Source organism: Oncorhynchus keta, chromosome 32 (assembly GCF_023373465.1).
Source record: "Oncorhynchus keta strain PuntledgeMale-10-30-2019 chromosome 32, Oket_V2, whole genome shotgun sequence".
In the NCBI taxonomy this organism is placed as follows: Eukaryota; Metazoa; Chordata; class Actinopteri; order Salmoniformes; family Salmonidae; genus Oncorhynchus; species Oncorhynchus keta.
This window is the reverse complement of record NC_068452.1, coordinates 33,489,743-33,503,781: the sequence shown is the minus strand read 5'-3', so window position 1 is coordinate 33,503,781 and position 14,039 is coordinate 33,489,743. Positions and strand designations below refer to the sequence as shown.

General features: G+C 42.1%; 1 protein-coding gene across 3 annotated transcripts; it reads left to right on the top strand.

Annotated features, from left to right (window-relative positions):
* Positions 1-20: 20 nt before the first annotated feature.
* rusf1 (RUS family member 1) lies at positions 21-13,028 on the top strand. Of its 3 annotated transcripts, XM_052491538.1 has the most exons (17): positions 21-193; positions 502-566; positions 1,048-1,235; positions 1,323-1,487; positions 5,728-5,805; positions 6,052-6,166; positions 6,244-6,289; positions 6,371-6,403; positions 6,493-6,598; positions 6,797-6,898; positions 7,028-7,098; positions 7,217-7,401; positions 7,509-7,566; positions 7,653-7,717; positions 7,870-8,016; positions 8,133-8,198; positions 12,587-13,028. In XM_052491538.1, the coding sequence occupies exons 4-17, from the start codon at positions 1,353-1,355 to the stop codon at positions 12,670-12,672; spliced, it is 1,293 nt and encodes a 430-aa protein (XP_052347498.1). In that variant the 5' UTR covers positions 21-193; positions 502-566; positions 1,048-1,235; positions 1,323-1,352; the 3' UTR covers positions 12,673-13,028. The 3 variants fall into 3 exon arrangements, with proteins under 3 accessions (XP_052347498.1, XP_052347497.1, XP_052347499.1); XM_052491537.1 differs by having other exon boundaries at positions 126-566; XM_052491539.1 differs by lacking the exons at positions 21-193; positions 502-566; positions 1,048-1,235 and having other exon boundaries at positions 1,242-1,487.
* The last annotated feature ends 1,011 nt before the right edge of the window (positions 13,029-14,039 follow it).

The window sequence follows — 14,039 nt, the reverse complement described above, 5'->3', positions numbered from 1 at the left end:
TCGTCCCACACGCTCAGGCCCTACCTTTATCTATATCTAACTACACTCTACCTCCACTTCAACCATACTTGTTGGTTCCCCACATTCTATTATTCTATCAATCATGATGTTGTGGAATACAGTGCCTCTTAGCTCCTCTTCTCTCTCTCTCTCTCTTGCTCGCTCTGTGCAACATTCCTGAAAACCTGCATAGGTGAGTCAAAACATGCCTTGCCTTGAGAGAAAACAATTAGCTTGGTTTCATGTACTCTGTCCTCCCTTATCCTCCTCTGTACATGTTAATAATATCTTTATGACACTGTATTCATGTCTGTCTCCCCCTGTATCCCTCTTTTAAACTCACACCTTTCATGCACGCTTTGTTTCATACACACACATACAATTCCCAATATGTTTGGTCCATCGTAAGTGAGAATGATTTAGGTAATTGGATAACTATGTGTTGAGACATGCCCACTCTCTCAAGGTCTCTGTTATACGTGAACTGTTTTGCTACTCTAGTCTAAGTTAACGTGCACACCCTGTTTCAAGACTTCCGCCAAACTACTCTGTTCTCTGACCCAGAGGTAAGGAATATTTATTTCAGTACTTGGGGACTACCAGACTGCATTCCTCAACAGTGATGTCACTCAAGCACACACACACTCGTCCACAGACACACATAACACTCACACACATGCATTCTGACGCCACACACTCCCACACACACATTCACTCACACACACACACACACACACTGCTGCTACTGTCTATTATCTATCATGTTGCCTGGTCACTTTACACCTACCTATATGTACATACCGTAGCTACCTCAATTACCTTGTGCCCCTGCACATTGACTCAGTACTGGTACTTCTTGTATTTAGTTAAGTTATTGTTATTCATTATTGTTATTCTTTTTTAAATGTTACTTTTCCATTTTTGTATCTTTAACTCTGCATTGTTGGGAAATTACCCGTAAGCAAGCATTTCACTGTTAATCTACACCTGTTTTTTACGAAACATGTGACGAATACAATTTTTATTGATTTTGTTTGACACACACAGAAACACACACACAAAAATACTACAAGCAAGCAAAATTCGAAGCCTGTGGAAAATTATCTGGATCAAACTGTCCCAAAGCAATCGCGGGATTGGTCTAAACTGCAGGGACAGTTTCAGTCCTTAGCCAATAGAAAATACAGAATTTGTACAGCTGACGTGGCTTCTGAAAACACGGAAGTAAGGCTTTGGTAAGTGAAAACATGCAAGCAGAAAGTAGTATTGCATAAAATGCATAACTAAATATATTATTTACAAACATCTGTCTAACCGTGCAGGTGGTGTTTCATTAAATTGAGAAAGAGAAAATGCCAGTGGTGGCAACGGAAAGATATGGCTCCCTCGAGTCATGGAAATATCAGTTGAAGGATGGAGTAATGGAGAGAGAAAGAGAAGGTGGCAACGATGGGACGACTGGAAAAACCATCATTGGCGTGTTCAAAGTGAGACATTTTTTTTTACATTATAATGAATTTTGATAAAGGCTCACTGAATATAGTCTCACAACTGCTAAGGGAGTAAACGTTATTTATAATAAGGGTTACATGGAGAAAATCGGATATCTCTGAAGTGAAAGTTGTTGGACCTCTTCAGAAAAATATATTTTACCTAAACCCTCCCTGAACGCTTGAAAAAAACACGTGACCCTCATCTATACCCTAAATAATTAAACATAAATTGGATAACAGGGAAAATGCCTACCGTTTACCCTCACTTCTTGGGACAGACCAGGAGCCTAATTTATAAACCTTTCAATCAATCAAATTGTATTTATAAAGCCCTTCGTACATCAGCTGATATCTCAAAGTGCTGTACAGAAACCCAGCCTAAAACCCCAAACAGCAAGCAATGCAGGTGTAGAAGCACGGTGGCTAGGAAAAACTCCCTAGAAAGGCCAAAACCTAGGAAGAAACCTAGAGAGGAACCAGGCTATGTGGGGTGGCCAGTCCTCTTCTGGCTGTGCCGGGTGGAGATTATAACAGAACATGGCCAAGATGTTCAAATGTTCATAAATGACCAGCATTTTCGAATAATAACAAGGTAGAACAGTTGAAACTGGAGCAGCAGCACAGTCAGGTGGACTGGGGACAGCAAGGAGTCATCATGTCAGGTCGTCCTGGGGCACGGTCCTTGGGCTCAAAATAATACCCCAAAATGTGCTTGTGCCACTTTTCACACAAAAGTTGGCATCTACATTTTTTTTTAGCTTGACTGTGAGAATGTGCTCACCTCTCCGCAAACTTTAGACCATGTGTACACACATATATTGTATTCCAAGTAAGCAGTGGCAATTTTAGCATGTAAATCTATTGGTGGGGCAAAAACAAAAAATGTGGGATGCATGCCAGCAAAGCCACTACACAACACAACACTAAACAATACATGAATTGCACTATAACAGTAACAAACGGTGTCCACAAACTGTTAGGGCCTACATAAAGCTGTCCCAACAGCAGAGTCCCAACACCTTACCACTGCTACACCTGGCTATCAGTGGAGCCTTGTCTGGCAGCAAAACAGTCCATTCAGCCTCATTTAACTGCCTTTTAAAAAAACATAGCTAATATGGCTGACTTGCTTAAACAAATGTGGTTTCTACTGACAATTGAGATGTACAAACTATGGCATAAGTGGATGACGACTGGATAAGAGGCAATCTGTCATTTTGATTAAGACATTAATGAGCAAGAGACGACGGACATAGTCAATATAACTATTTGTTCAGCACTTTTGAAATGTACAGCGGCAGAATTCAGAACATGGGCCGTTCTTACAGTGTTCTCCCTGTACAAAAAGTCAGAACTGTAGGGTAAATGAAGGGGATATATAAACCAGACAATGAAAGCTCTTGCAATATTCAATGATTACATCTCTCCAAAACAGGTTATAGGCTACATGTGCACCACCAAGTTAGGACAGTAGGCAAAATAAAGAGGTGAAAAAATACCAAATTATTAGGGTGAGGCACATTGAACACCGTTTGGGTCTTTGAGTGTCAAAAAAGATACACGTCATAAGACTTTTCGACACATTAAATAAGCTTTTCATTTGACATGTCAAATAACAGCATTCTATTGTAGAATGTTGTGTGTGCTGAAGTTGCACCTGCAACCCAGGCGCCACAACTACTATTAGTAGCACTGTCAAAGCTGTGCAAACAAGCACACACCGGCCACGAATGACATGGGCTACTAACAGCTTACTACACAACATACACTTAGTATTACTTTCTTAGCTACAGTGTACATATCTCCCTTGCATATTACATAATTTATGCAGCAGCATAAAATACATTTTTGAAATCACCCTGTGAAGGTGGTGCGGCGGTCCTTTTGTGGGCACATTTTGTCAACATACTTTGTCATCAAAGTCTGCCATTCTCTGGATTTATGGTGGGACCTCGGAAAAATACACACAGCCACTCCATTGAATAGCAGACTAATGTTAGTGGTTGCTTTGCAGTGCTTGCAGTTAGCCATTGATTCCTTCCAAACAACTCATTGGGGAATTTGCGGTTTCCAACTTGTTGTGTAATCTTTGTTACAATGGCCGATGAGCACCGATACGTTTTATCTATAATTTATCTTCATATGACAAGGATTAAAAAGTATTTGTTTTTTTGTTGTTGCGCAAAACCGGTGGGGCTCTGCCCTGAACGAGGGGTCGCCACTGCGAGGAAGTATTTTGTGCAAATGGAGGATATGATGAAAAGCTTCATAAAAAAGCTTAATAAAAAACGAAAAACAGGAAAACATATGAACAAGAATTCAACCATTTACCATTAGTTAGAAGAATGAAAATAGATGTGTTTTTATTTAAAATCGAAAATAATGTTAGACATATGTTATATGTATGTATGTTAGTTAGTCATATGTATGTTAGACATAGAAATCTTTTAATTAGATATAGGAATCTTTTTCCCTTTTTTAGGGAATATATTTGGAGAATATATTCCTCACTTTTTCTGGACGTGCTGGGCTCATATTCTCAAAGGAGCCATACAACAAATTACCATCCACATCTCTCATTTAATCGGACCTTGTGGCCTTGTGTATAGATAGGCTATATGTATATCAATTTTGCAAAATCATAGGCAGCGCGGTTTATAATACCGGTATGCAGTTTTATTTAATAGCTGATCTTTTACATTGAAGTAGGCCTATGTATGGCGTTTCAATTTGTATTCTCATGTGCATAAGTAGCCTACTGTGAAATGCTTTTAGCAGTAATAAATATCAGTAGTACAATAAAACATATATTAAAAAGTCAAGTAAAACAGAAACACAGAAGAAATAGAACTGTACCTACTGTAAGTACAGTAATTGCATTTTTTTGTAGACTGCCCTACTATGTTTCAGAATTCATGGTTTCTCTATCATATTTAGGTTGGGGGAAAAGTCCATGTAAAACATTGTTGAATTAAAATGTTCTGCTGACAGGTCCATGAACATGTGCCATTGTTTTCTCGTTCAGAAACTGACAGTTATTTTCCAGATACAGCATAAATGACTGCTAACACATTAAATAGGGCAGTAGTTTAGGTAAAATATTTCACAGTATGTGTAGGCTATGGTATTGCTGTGCGATAGGAACACGACATCATTGCCCATTTAATCCCAGAGCCTATACCAAGGCAGGGAATATAAACCCAATAATCTATTGATAAACTATTATTATATTTATTATTATTATATTATAAACTAAATATTTGCATGCCGTGGCCTAATGCCAATAGTTCCAAATTATTCATCAAATAAAGGGTGTTATTGTCACCGTAAAAGGTGAATGGAGGGTGTTATTGTCACCATAACAGGTGAATGGAGGGTGTTTTCCAGGCTGAGTTGGAGGCTGGTGGGAGGAGCTATAGTAGGACGAGCTCATTGTAATAGCTGTAATGGAATTAATAGAATGGAGTCGAACGTGGTTTCCATGTGTTTTATACGTTCCATTTATTCCATTCCAGCCACTACAATGAGTCTGTCCTCCTATAGCTCCTTCTCATATTCACCCTCTCCTTCTTAACCTAAACAGAACATAGGCTAGTCGGCGTGCAATCCCCCAAAAATTCAGAAGAAGCCTTTGACTCTCCTGAACTGCCACCGTAGGCCTACACAGCACAGCCATTGGTTAGGCATTAGTCAGCAAGAACAGAGCAGGCTGGGGCTCAGGGTTGGAATATCCATTGCAGTGTGTAATGCTTCCTAGTTTTATTTACCCCATCCCAACAGCTATCTTAGAAATATAACTTTGCTCTGTGCTTCTCCTAGCATGCACATATAGGCTATGGATCATTTGATTGAGACCACACTAAATAGCCTTTAAGCACACTTGATATTATGCGCCCAGTGGAGAATCAGAAATTAGGGGAGGCATCGGGCACACATCGATATATAGCCTAGTAAGCAACTCATTCTGAAACACTGAGAAATATAGAAATGTCATCAATTACAAATTGCATGACCCTCCCCTGGAGTAGATTTTAAAAATACTAAACTCTCCCCTTGACTGAAATTGAAAAGGCATGACCCTCCCTCATTTTCCTCCAGGTACCCATACTGTAAATTTCAATCCGTCCCTTAAACCCCCCCCCCCCCCCCCCCCCCCCCCACCCCACCCCCTCATATCTCTCTCTCATATCGTCCTCTCTCTCTCTCTCTCTCATATCTCATCTACTCTTGTTAGAGTGTCTTCTTGCCTCAAGGGTATCCAGAGAGTGTCAGTGGCGATTACCTGCAGTATCAATTTTGGGATACTCTTCAGGTAGGTCTGTGTGAGAAAGACAGAGGATGTTGTTTTGTGGATATGTGTGCCATTATTTTGAAATGTCAAATTTATTATGTACATTTTAACACTCTGTTGCACTCTCTCCCCCTCTCCCTCTCTCTGACACACACACACACACACACACACACACACACACACACACACACACACACACACACACACACACACACACACACACACACACACACACACACACACACACACACACACACACACACACAGGCCTTCGCCAGTTCTCTTTCAGGTACTCTTGCCACCCAGGCCTCTTTAAGGGGTGTTGGTGTTGGAAACCAAGAGGCAACAGTTGCTGCTGCAACAATTACCTGGATATTACGAGGTTAGTGTTAATGACTGTGATAAGACTATTGTCTCCTTTCCTGTTAAGGGGTTTAAAAAAAACAATCTACATTTTAGATGGCACAGGCATGCTGGGAAGAATCCTATTTGCCTGGCTTAAAGGGTGAGTTTTGATTTGTTTTGTAATCTACTATTAGTAGTTTTCAATATTGTTTTTCAAATGTTGTCTTTCTCTGTGTTTTAGGAATAAACTGGACTCTGAGGCCAAAAAATGGAGGTAGGGATGTCAAGCATCACCAAAGTGAGTGTATTCATTGTGTGTTATGGAATTATTGGGTATTTCAATACTTGTGCTGTTTTCCTTAGGCTTGTTGCTGATGTTCTCAATGATATCGCCATGTTCATGGAAATACTGGCTCCTAACTTCCCAACATGCTTCACTCTAATTGTGTGCTCTGCTGGAATATTCAAGGTAAATCTGAATACCATATTCTCACTAGCATTGATTTTGCAGATAGCAACTAGCTATGTTGAAGGTTTTACTTGCAATGTTCCTAATATGTGGTTGTTTTACCTACTTTGGTTGAATGCACTAATTGTAATTCACTCTGAATAAGAGCGTCTGCTAAATGTAAATGTACACTGTTCGATCTCTCTCTGTGTTTGTCAGTCCATTGTCGGGGTTGCAGGTGGGGCCACCAGAGCTGCTTTGACTCTTCACCAAGCTCGCAGAGACAACATGGCGGACATCTCTGCCAAAGATGGCAGCCAGGTGCTCCATACATATTTCTCTACTTGATGATACTGTAAGATACTGTAACTAACCCATGGCTTTTACTATCCTGTCTTGTACTGCTGCTATAAGATGAGGATCTTATTGTAATTCGTGTGTTCTTTACAGGAGACTTTAGTGAATCTGGCTGGACTGCTGGTCAGTCTGATCCTTATTCCTCTTGTCACTGACAATCCACTGTGAGTCCTCTATTGCACTGCTTACACGGCCACTGTATGAGATCACAGCTCTATATAGATAACCTATTGGTTATTCGTTGGAGATTGATCTGTTTTCCATCCTTTCTCATCTCCTCAGGCTGACGTTCGTCCTCTTCTTCCTTTTCACCATTCTACACCTTTGTGCAAATTACAAAGCAGTGCGTTCAGTTGTCATGGAGACACTCAACGAAGCTCGGCTTGCTATTGTGCTCCACCAATACCTGAGAGATGGACGGGTCCTCGGTCCACTAGAGGCCAATCTTAAAGAGCCTGTATTCTTGGGTATGGCTGACATTCAGTGAATAATAAACAATGAAATGGCTTGTTGAGCATTATGGCGATCAACTATCAATGGCTTTAACATACTTTTCTGCTGTTTATTTTTTTAGAGTTCAGGAGGACAGTGCCAATCAAACTGGGAGTGAGGCTAGGGGAACTTATTTATACGTAAGTTGGTGTCTGCCTGTTTGGTGTGAAAGTGGAGTGTGCTTTGGATGTTCATGATCAATTATATAATTTATTTCATTTTGTAGGTCAGAGGACCTTATTTTGGCCATGAAAAACAACCACAAGCCCTTCCTTATCGGAGTCAAACGTGGTGTGTATAACATCTTTCAGTAATCCCCCACCAACTGCTGTACTCAGTTATGACGTGGGTTGTTTCTAGATGGGTGTACATTACATCATGTCATTTTAATAGATGGTGTATGTCATCTGAGTGTTACTGAATGTGCTATTTCTCTCCCTTAGGCTCTGTGTGTGTTTGTTTGGGACCAGATGCATCTGTATGTGATGAGATTAGGGCTGTGTGCCAAGCAGTGTGCCTCTGCACTGTGTTACACCCTGTCTCGCCACTAGAGGGGGCTCTCAAACAACTCTCAATGTCACAAAGCAACAGTGAGCCTTTAATGGTCATCTTTACATGACAGTTTAAACCAATGTCTTTGTCAATGCTGTGTTATAACTCTGTTATCCCTTTTTCCTCTATGTTATCCTTTCCCCTTTCCCTCAAGATCATTGGGAACTGGTGCATGAGAGTCATAAACTTATGGACCAAATTTTTCAGCCATTCCTCAAAGGTAAGCTCAGTGTAACAAGGTGTGCTCAGTCAGTAGCTGTTTACTCCCACCGTGTATGTTGGGAAGTTGTCAGTGGCGTCCGTTCAGCTAAACCTAGGGTATGCCCCTCTCCCAAGGAATTGTTTGGAAGTTGAAGCTCATTTACTGCATTTCTACACAGTTTAAAATGCTATTTGCAGAACAGCAAAAACCAATAAAAATGATCCCAGCCATTAATTATCACCTCAATATTGGGTTTAAAGGTCTGTGGAATGGTGTGTAAAATGTCAACCACTACTCAACTTCCTAAATTGCCTCATTTACTTGTGAAACAGCACATACAGTGAACATGAAATAGATGCATAATACAGGCTAACAAGTCACAACAAGGACGATTTTCAAAATGCCGATATCAATGTTATTTTATTATTATTTTTTATCCCAGGCCCCGTCCCCACAGGAAGGCTTTTGACTTTTGGTAGGCCGTCATTGTAAATAAGCATTTGTTCTTAAGACTTGCCTTAAGACTTGCAACTCGCTGTTGGCTGGGCTCCCTGCCTGTGCCATTAAACCCCTACAACTCATCCAGAACGCTGCAGCCCGTCTGGTGTTCAACCTTCCCAAGTTCTCTCACGTCACCCCGCTCCTCCGCTCTCTCCACTGGCTTCCAGTTGAAGCTCGCATCCGCTACAAGACCGTGGTGCTTGCCTACGGAGCTGTGAGGGGAACGGCACCTCAGTACCTCCAGGCTCTGATCAGGCCCTACACCCAAACAAGGGCACTGCGTTCATCCACCTCTGGCCTGCTCGCCTCCCTACCACTGAGGAAGTACAGTTCCCGCTCAGCCCAGTCAAAACTGTTCGCTGCTCTGGCCCCCAATGGTGGAACAAACTCCCTCACGACGCCAGGACAGCGGAGTCAATCACCACCTTCCGGAGACACCTGAAACCCCACCTCTTTAAGGAATACCTAGGATAGGATAAAGTAATCCTTCTCACCCCCTTAAAAGATTTAGATGCACTATTGTAAAGTGGCTGTTCCACTGGATGTCATAAGGTGAATGCACCAATTTGTAAGTCGCTCTGGATAAGAGCGTCTGCTAAATGACTTAAATGTAATGTAAATGTTAAATAAAGGTGAGTATCTGGTGAATAAAACAGCTGGCCGCGAATGTAAACTCTGCCAGATAAATCATAAACATGCATTGAAATAAAAAGCATAGGCCTACACAAAATGACTTACTTAGGCCTACAACTGACAAGGACGCATGACTCAACCAAAGAATGTCCAAAATCACGAAATACAAATGGAAAATACACATGCCTTTTTAAAAAGGGAGTTAAGGCCCCTTTACATGTCACCTTATCATACCATAGAGATAGATAGAAGTTTCATCTTTTATATGTGCCATCATAGCGTATATGAGCAGCGTCATTGAGGCAATCCATTTTGATGTAATCCATTTTCTTATTTTTTCTTCGAACACGGTCACCAGGAGGGCTCCGCCAATGAAGTTGGAAGTCCCATCCAGTTGACAACATTAAAATGGTGGAAGCCCTAATGGCGCTGCCCATGCTAAAATGGCCTTTTGGCCACTAGAGGAAACCTATATATTTCCAGTAGCTACTATTTCTCTTATTGCGCTGCATAATGTGTGCGCACCAAGCTCATGTTATAATTTCTGCAATATTCACCAGGGAAGGAAAACATTCAATGAGTATTGAGGCATTTTATCAACAAGGTGCCTCAGAGTATTTAAACATTCTATTAACCAACGATGTGGCACTGAAAATATTGATGTAAACGTCCCTTTTTCAGGACCCTGTCTTTTAAAGAGAATTCATAAAAATCCAAATAACTTCACAGATCTTCATTGTAAAGGGTTTAAACACCGTTTCCCATGTTCAATGAGCCATAAACAATGAATGAACATGCTCCTTCGGAACGGTCATTAAGACAATAACAGCTTACAGATGATAGGCAATTAAGGTCACAGTTATGAAAACTAAAGAGGGCTTTCTACTGACTCTGACAAACACCAAAAGAAAGATGCCCAGGGTCCCTGCTCATCTGCATGAACCTGCCTTAGGCATGCTGCAAGGAGGCATGAGGACTGTAAATGTGGCCAGGGCAATAAATTGCAATGTCCGTACTGTGAGACGCCTAAGACGGCGCTACAGGGAGACAGGACGGACAGCTGATTATCCTCGCAGTGGCAGACCACGTGTAACAACACCTGCCCAGGACCGGTACATCCGAACATCACACCACACAGGTACAGGATGGCAACAACAACTGCCCGAGTTACACCAGGAACGCACAATCCCTCCATCAGGGCTCAGACTGTCCGCAATAGGCTGAGAGAGGCTGGACTGAGGGCTTGTAGGCCTGTTGTAAGGCGGGTCCTCACCAGACATCACCGGCAACAACGTCGCCTATGGGCACAAACCCACCATCGCTGGACCAGACAGGACTGGCAAAAAGTGCTCTTCACTGACGAGTCACGGTTTTGTCTCACCAGGGGTGATGGTCGGATTTGCGTTTATCGTCGAAGGAATGAACGTTACACCAATGCCTGTACTCTGGAGCGGGATCGATTTTGAGGTGGAGGGTCCGTCATGGTCTGGGGCGGTGTGTCACAGCATCATCGGACTGAGCTTGTTGTCATTGCAGGCAATCTCAATGCTGTGCGTTACAGAGAAGACATCCTCCTCCCTCATGTGGTACCCTTCCTGCAGGCTCATCCTGACATGACCCTCCAGCATGACAATGCCACCACGCACAGAACAAGCAGTATGGCTGATTTCCGGCAAGTCAGGAATTTCAGTGTTCTGCCATGGCCAGCGAAGAGCCTGGATCTCAATCCTATTGAGGACTTCTTGGACCTGTTGGATCAGAGGCTGAGGGCTAGGGCCATTCCCCCCAGAAATGTCCAGGAACTTGATGGACCTTGATGGAAGAGTGGGGTAACATCTCACAGCAAGAACTGGCAAATCTGGTGCAGTCCATGAGGAGATGCACTGCAGTACTTAATGCAGCTGGTGGCCACACCAGATACCGACTGTTACTTTTGATTTTAACCCCCCCCCCCTGTTCAGGGACACATTATTCCATTTCTGTTAGTCACATGGCTGTAGAACTTGTTCAGTTTGTGTCTCAGTTGTTGAATCTTATGTTCATACAAATATTTACATATTTGCTACATGAAGTTTGCTGAAAATAAACGCAGTTGAAAGTGAGATGTTTCTTTTTTTGCTGAGTTCAGTAACCAACGAAGGGGCGGCTCGCTCCATTTGTTCCCCGGGCCAGCTTGTCTCTATCTGATAGTGCAACCTCTGTGTATGCAACACATCACTATCAGGGTGCTCATATTTAAAAAGTGCTACATCCACACTATAGCTAAATAACTTTTGCATGCAAGATTGTTAGAATATATCATTTTAATTCAGGAAGATGGACAAGCAAGACTGATAGTGAGTGGTGGAAATGCATTATACCAGAGGCAGGTAGGCTACAGGTAGGGATTAAGGATGCAGGCAGAGGATGATGATGATCATGAAGTTGACCTACAGCAAGAAGTTGAAAAAAGTTACCCCAACTAAGTAATCATGAATGATTTACATTATCTCAATAATCATTCTGTCACTGCATGACAATGCACATTTGTTATAGCCTACAATTGTTTGTTTTTTAAGGCCAAAACCAGGAAACCAAACTTGCTCTAGCCTACTGGGTGAATGAATGAAAATATAAATGAGCTCTACAGCTTTCATAACCCATATTTTAATGGCAATAAATGCTTTTGTTTTTGAACGGCCACCAAAAAGGAGGGCTCCCCCACCTCCCCAATGATCTCCTGGCTGTCAAATAAGACAGTTCAAATGCCGACATCAAATTCAAAGCATTCAGCACACTGCCTAAATTGCTGTCCGGCAAAGCAAACTGGCACTGTCCCTGCTTTCTAAAAGTGATAAGAGTTTACTCAGGCCGTTAACCATTGAAGAAAAAATGGTCACGGTTCCTGTCTGTATAAGTTGTCGTTTTCTCTCTCGTATGAGCAGGCTTTACCCATGTGAGCTCGCGGTTCCTCCATAATATCTGGCATGCTCACGCAAGAGAAGGAACAACTGTCTCTGGTCTACTTATTGTCCGCTCCCGCCCCATCAGGGGCAATAAGTAGACAAGAGTGGCTCTGCCCCAATGTCTCGATTTCTCTACTCTCTCAGAGCGATGCTCCACATGGTCCTAAAGCCAGCTCTCAATATGCTAAACAGCTGTTGCATTTTAAATCGGGATTGGAATGATTTGAGTCTAATTTACATTTTTGGTCTTGAGCGCCATACCCAACTGACACCGCTGGATGTTGTAACACTGGTCAGTCACCATTGTTTGTGCTTCATCTCTTCTAGCTCTGGAGGTAGCTGGATGGCAGACCAGTCGAACCCTACTGGACTGGAATGAATGGAGGGTGGAGTGGAAGAAGAAGAGCAGTTAAAGGAGTGGCAGGGTCTCTGGAGAGCAACAACTGCAAGGCAATAGGCTGAGCTCTCTGTCAAACATACATGCTCAAAGATTAATATGCTCAGATTCATTTAAAGGTTTTTGTCCTTTTATGGTACATTTTATACAATCAACTTCAGAATAAACTTGACCATAACTTTAACCATCTTATGTCCAGTGTGATATTACCAGCCCCTGAAAGTAAGCCTCTGACTAGCCTGATACATCATCCAGTGATAGCCAGCAAGCTAGTCACAGTCTGACATAATGCAATTACAATCCATCTTTGGAAACGGTTCTCTCATGACCTTTGGAAACCAGAATATTGAATAAAATTACATTTTAACTTTGTCTGCCCATTTGTCTGGGGGATTGGTCCTTCTGAGACAAAATATTAAATTATATTAAATCAGACTTTCCAAATGTGGTTCCCACTTCTCTGCTTGCCTCATGTCAAAATAAGTCTGTGACAAGTGATCCCTTCCCACTGGGCACACCATGTAATTTCCACGTGGATAATTGGGTAATAGTTGGTTGATCAATGAGATTCCAACCTATATTCACCAACTCAAAAAGACAGCCAAAAGATATGCTGTGATTTTTAAAATTGTTCTTTTTTAGAAATATCTGATTTAGATAAATTGTTCATACTCAAGAGTCACGGGCCCAGCAGAAGCACCTTTGGCGTTGATTACAATTTTGAGTCGTCTTGGGTGTATCTGTATCAGCATTGCACATACGGTATGGATTTGTGGATTTTTCTCCCATTCTTCCCTGCAGATTTTCTCAAGCTCTGTTAAGCAATCCTCAAGAATTTCCACAAATTTAAATGGGATTCAAGGCTGGATTTCAGCTGGGCCACTCAAGGACTTTCACATTCTTGTTCTGAAGCCATTCTAGCATTGCTTTGGCTGTATGCTTGGGGTCACTGTCCTGTTAGACTGGGGCCGTGACCAAGTTAAGGTCATTTACATTCTGAAGTATGTTCTCATCAAGGATTTGCCTGTGTCCTTGCCGCTAAAAAGTATCGCCATAGCATGATGCTGCCACCACCATGCTTCACGGTAGGGATGATGTTCAACAGGTGATGGGCTGTGTGTGCCTGGTTTTCTCCAGTCATACCCTTATGAGTCTTTCACATGCATTTTTGCTAACTCCAGGTGTGCTGTCATGTGCCTTTTTCTAAGGTGTGACTTCCATCTGGTTATTCTCATATAAAACCCAGATTGGTGAAGTGCTGTAAAGACGGTCGTCCTTCTGGCAGGTTCTTCCATCTCAGCCAAGGAACTCTGTAGTTCTGTCAGAGTGGGCATTTGGTTCTTGGTCACCTCGCTCAGTTTGGTCGGACAGCCAGCTCTATGC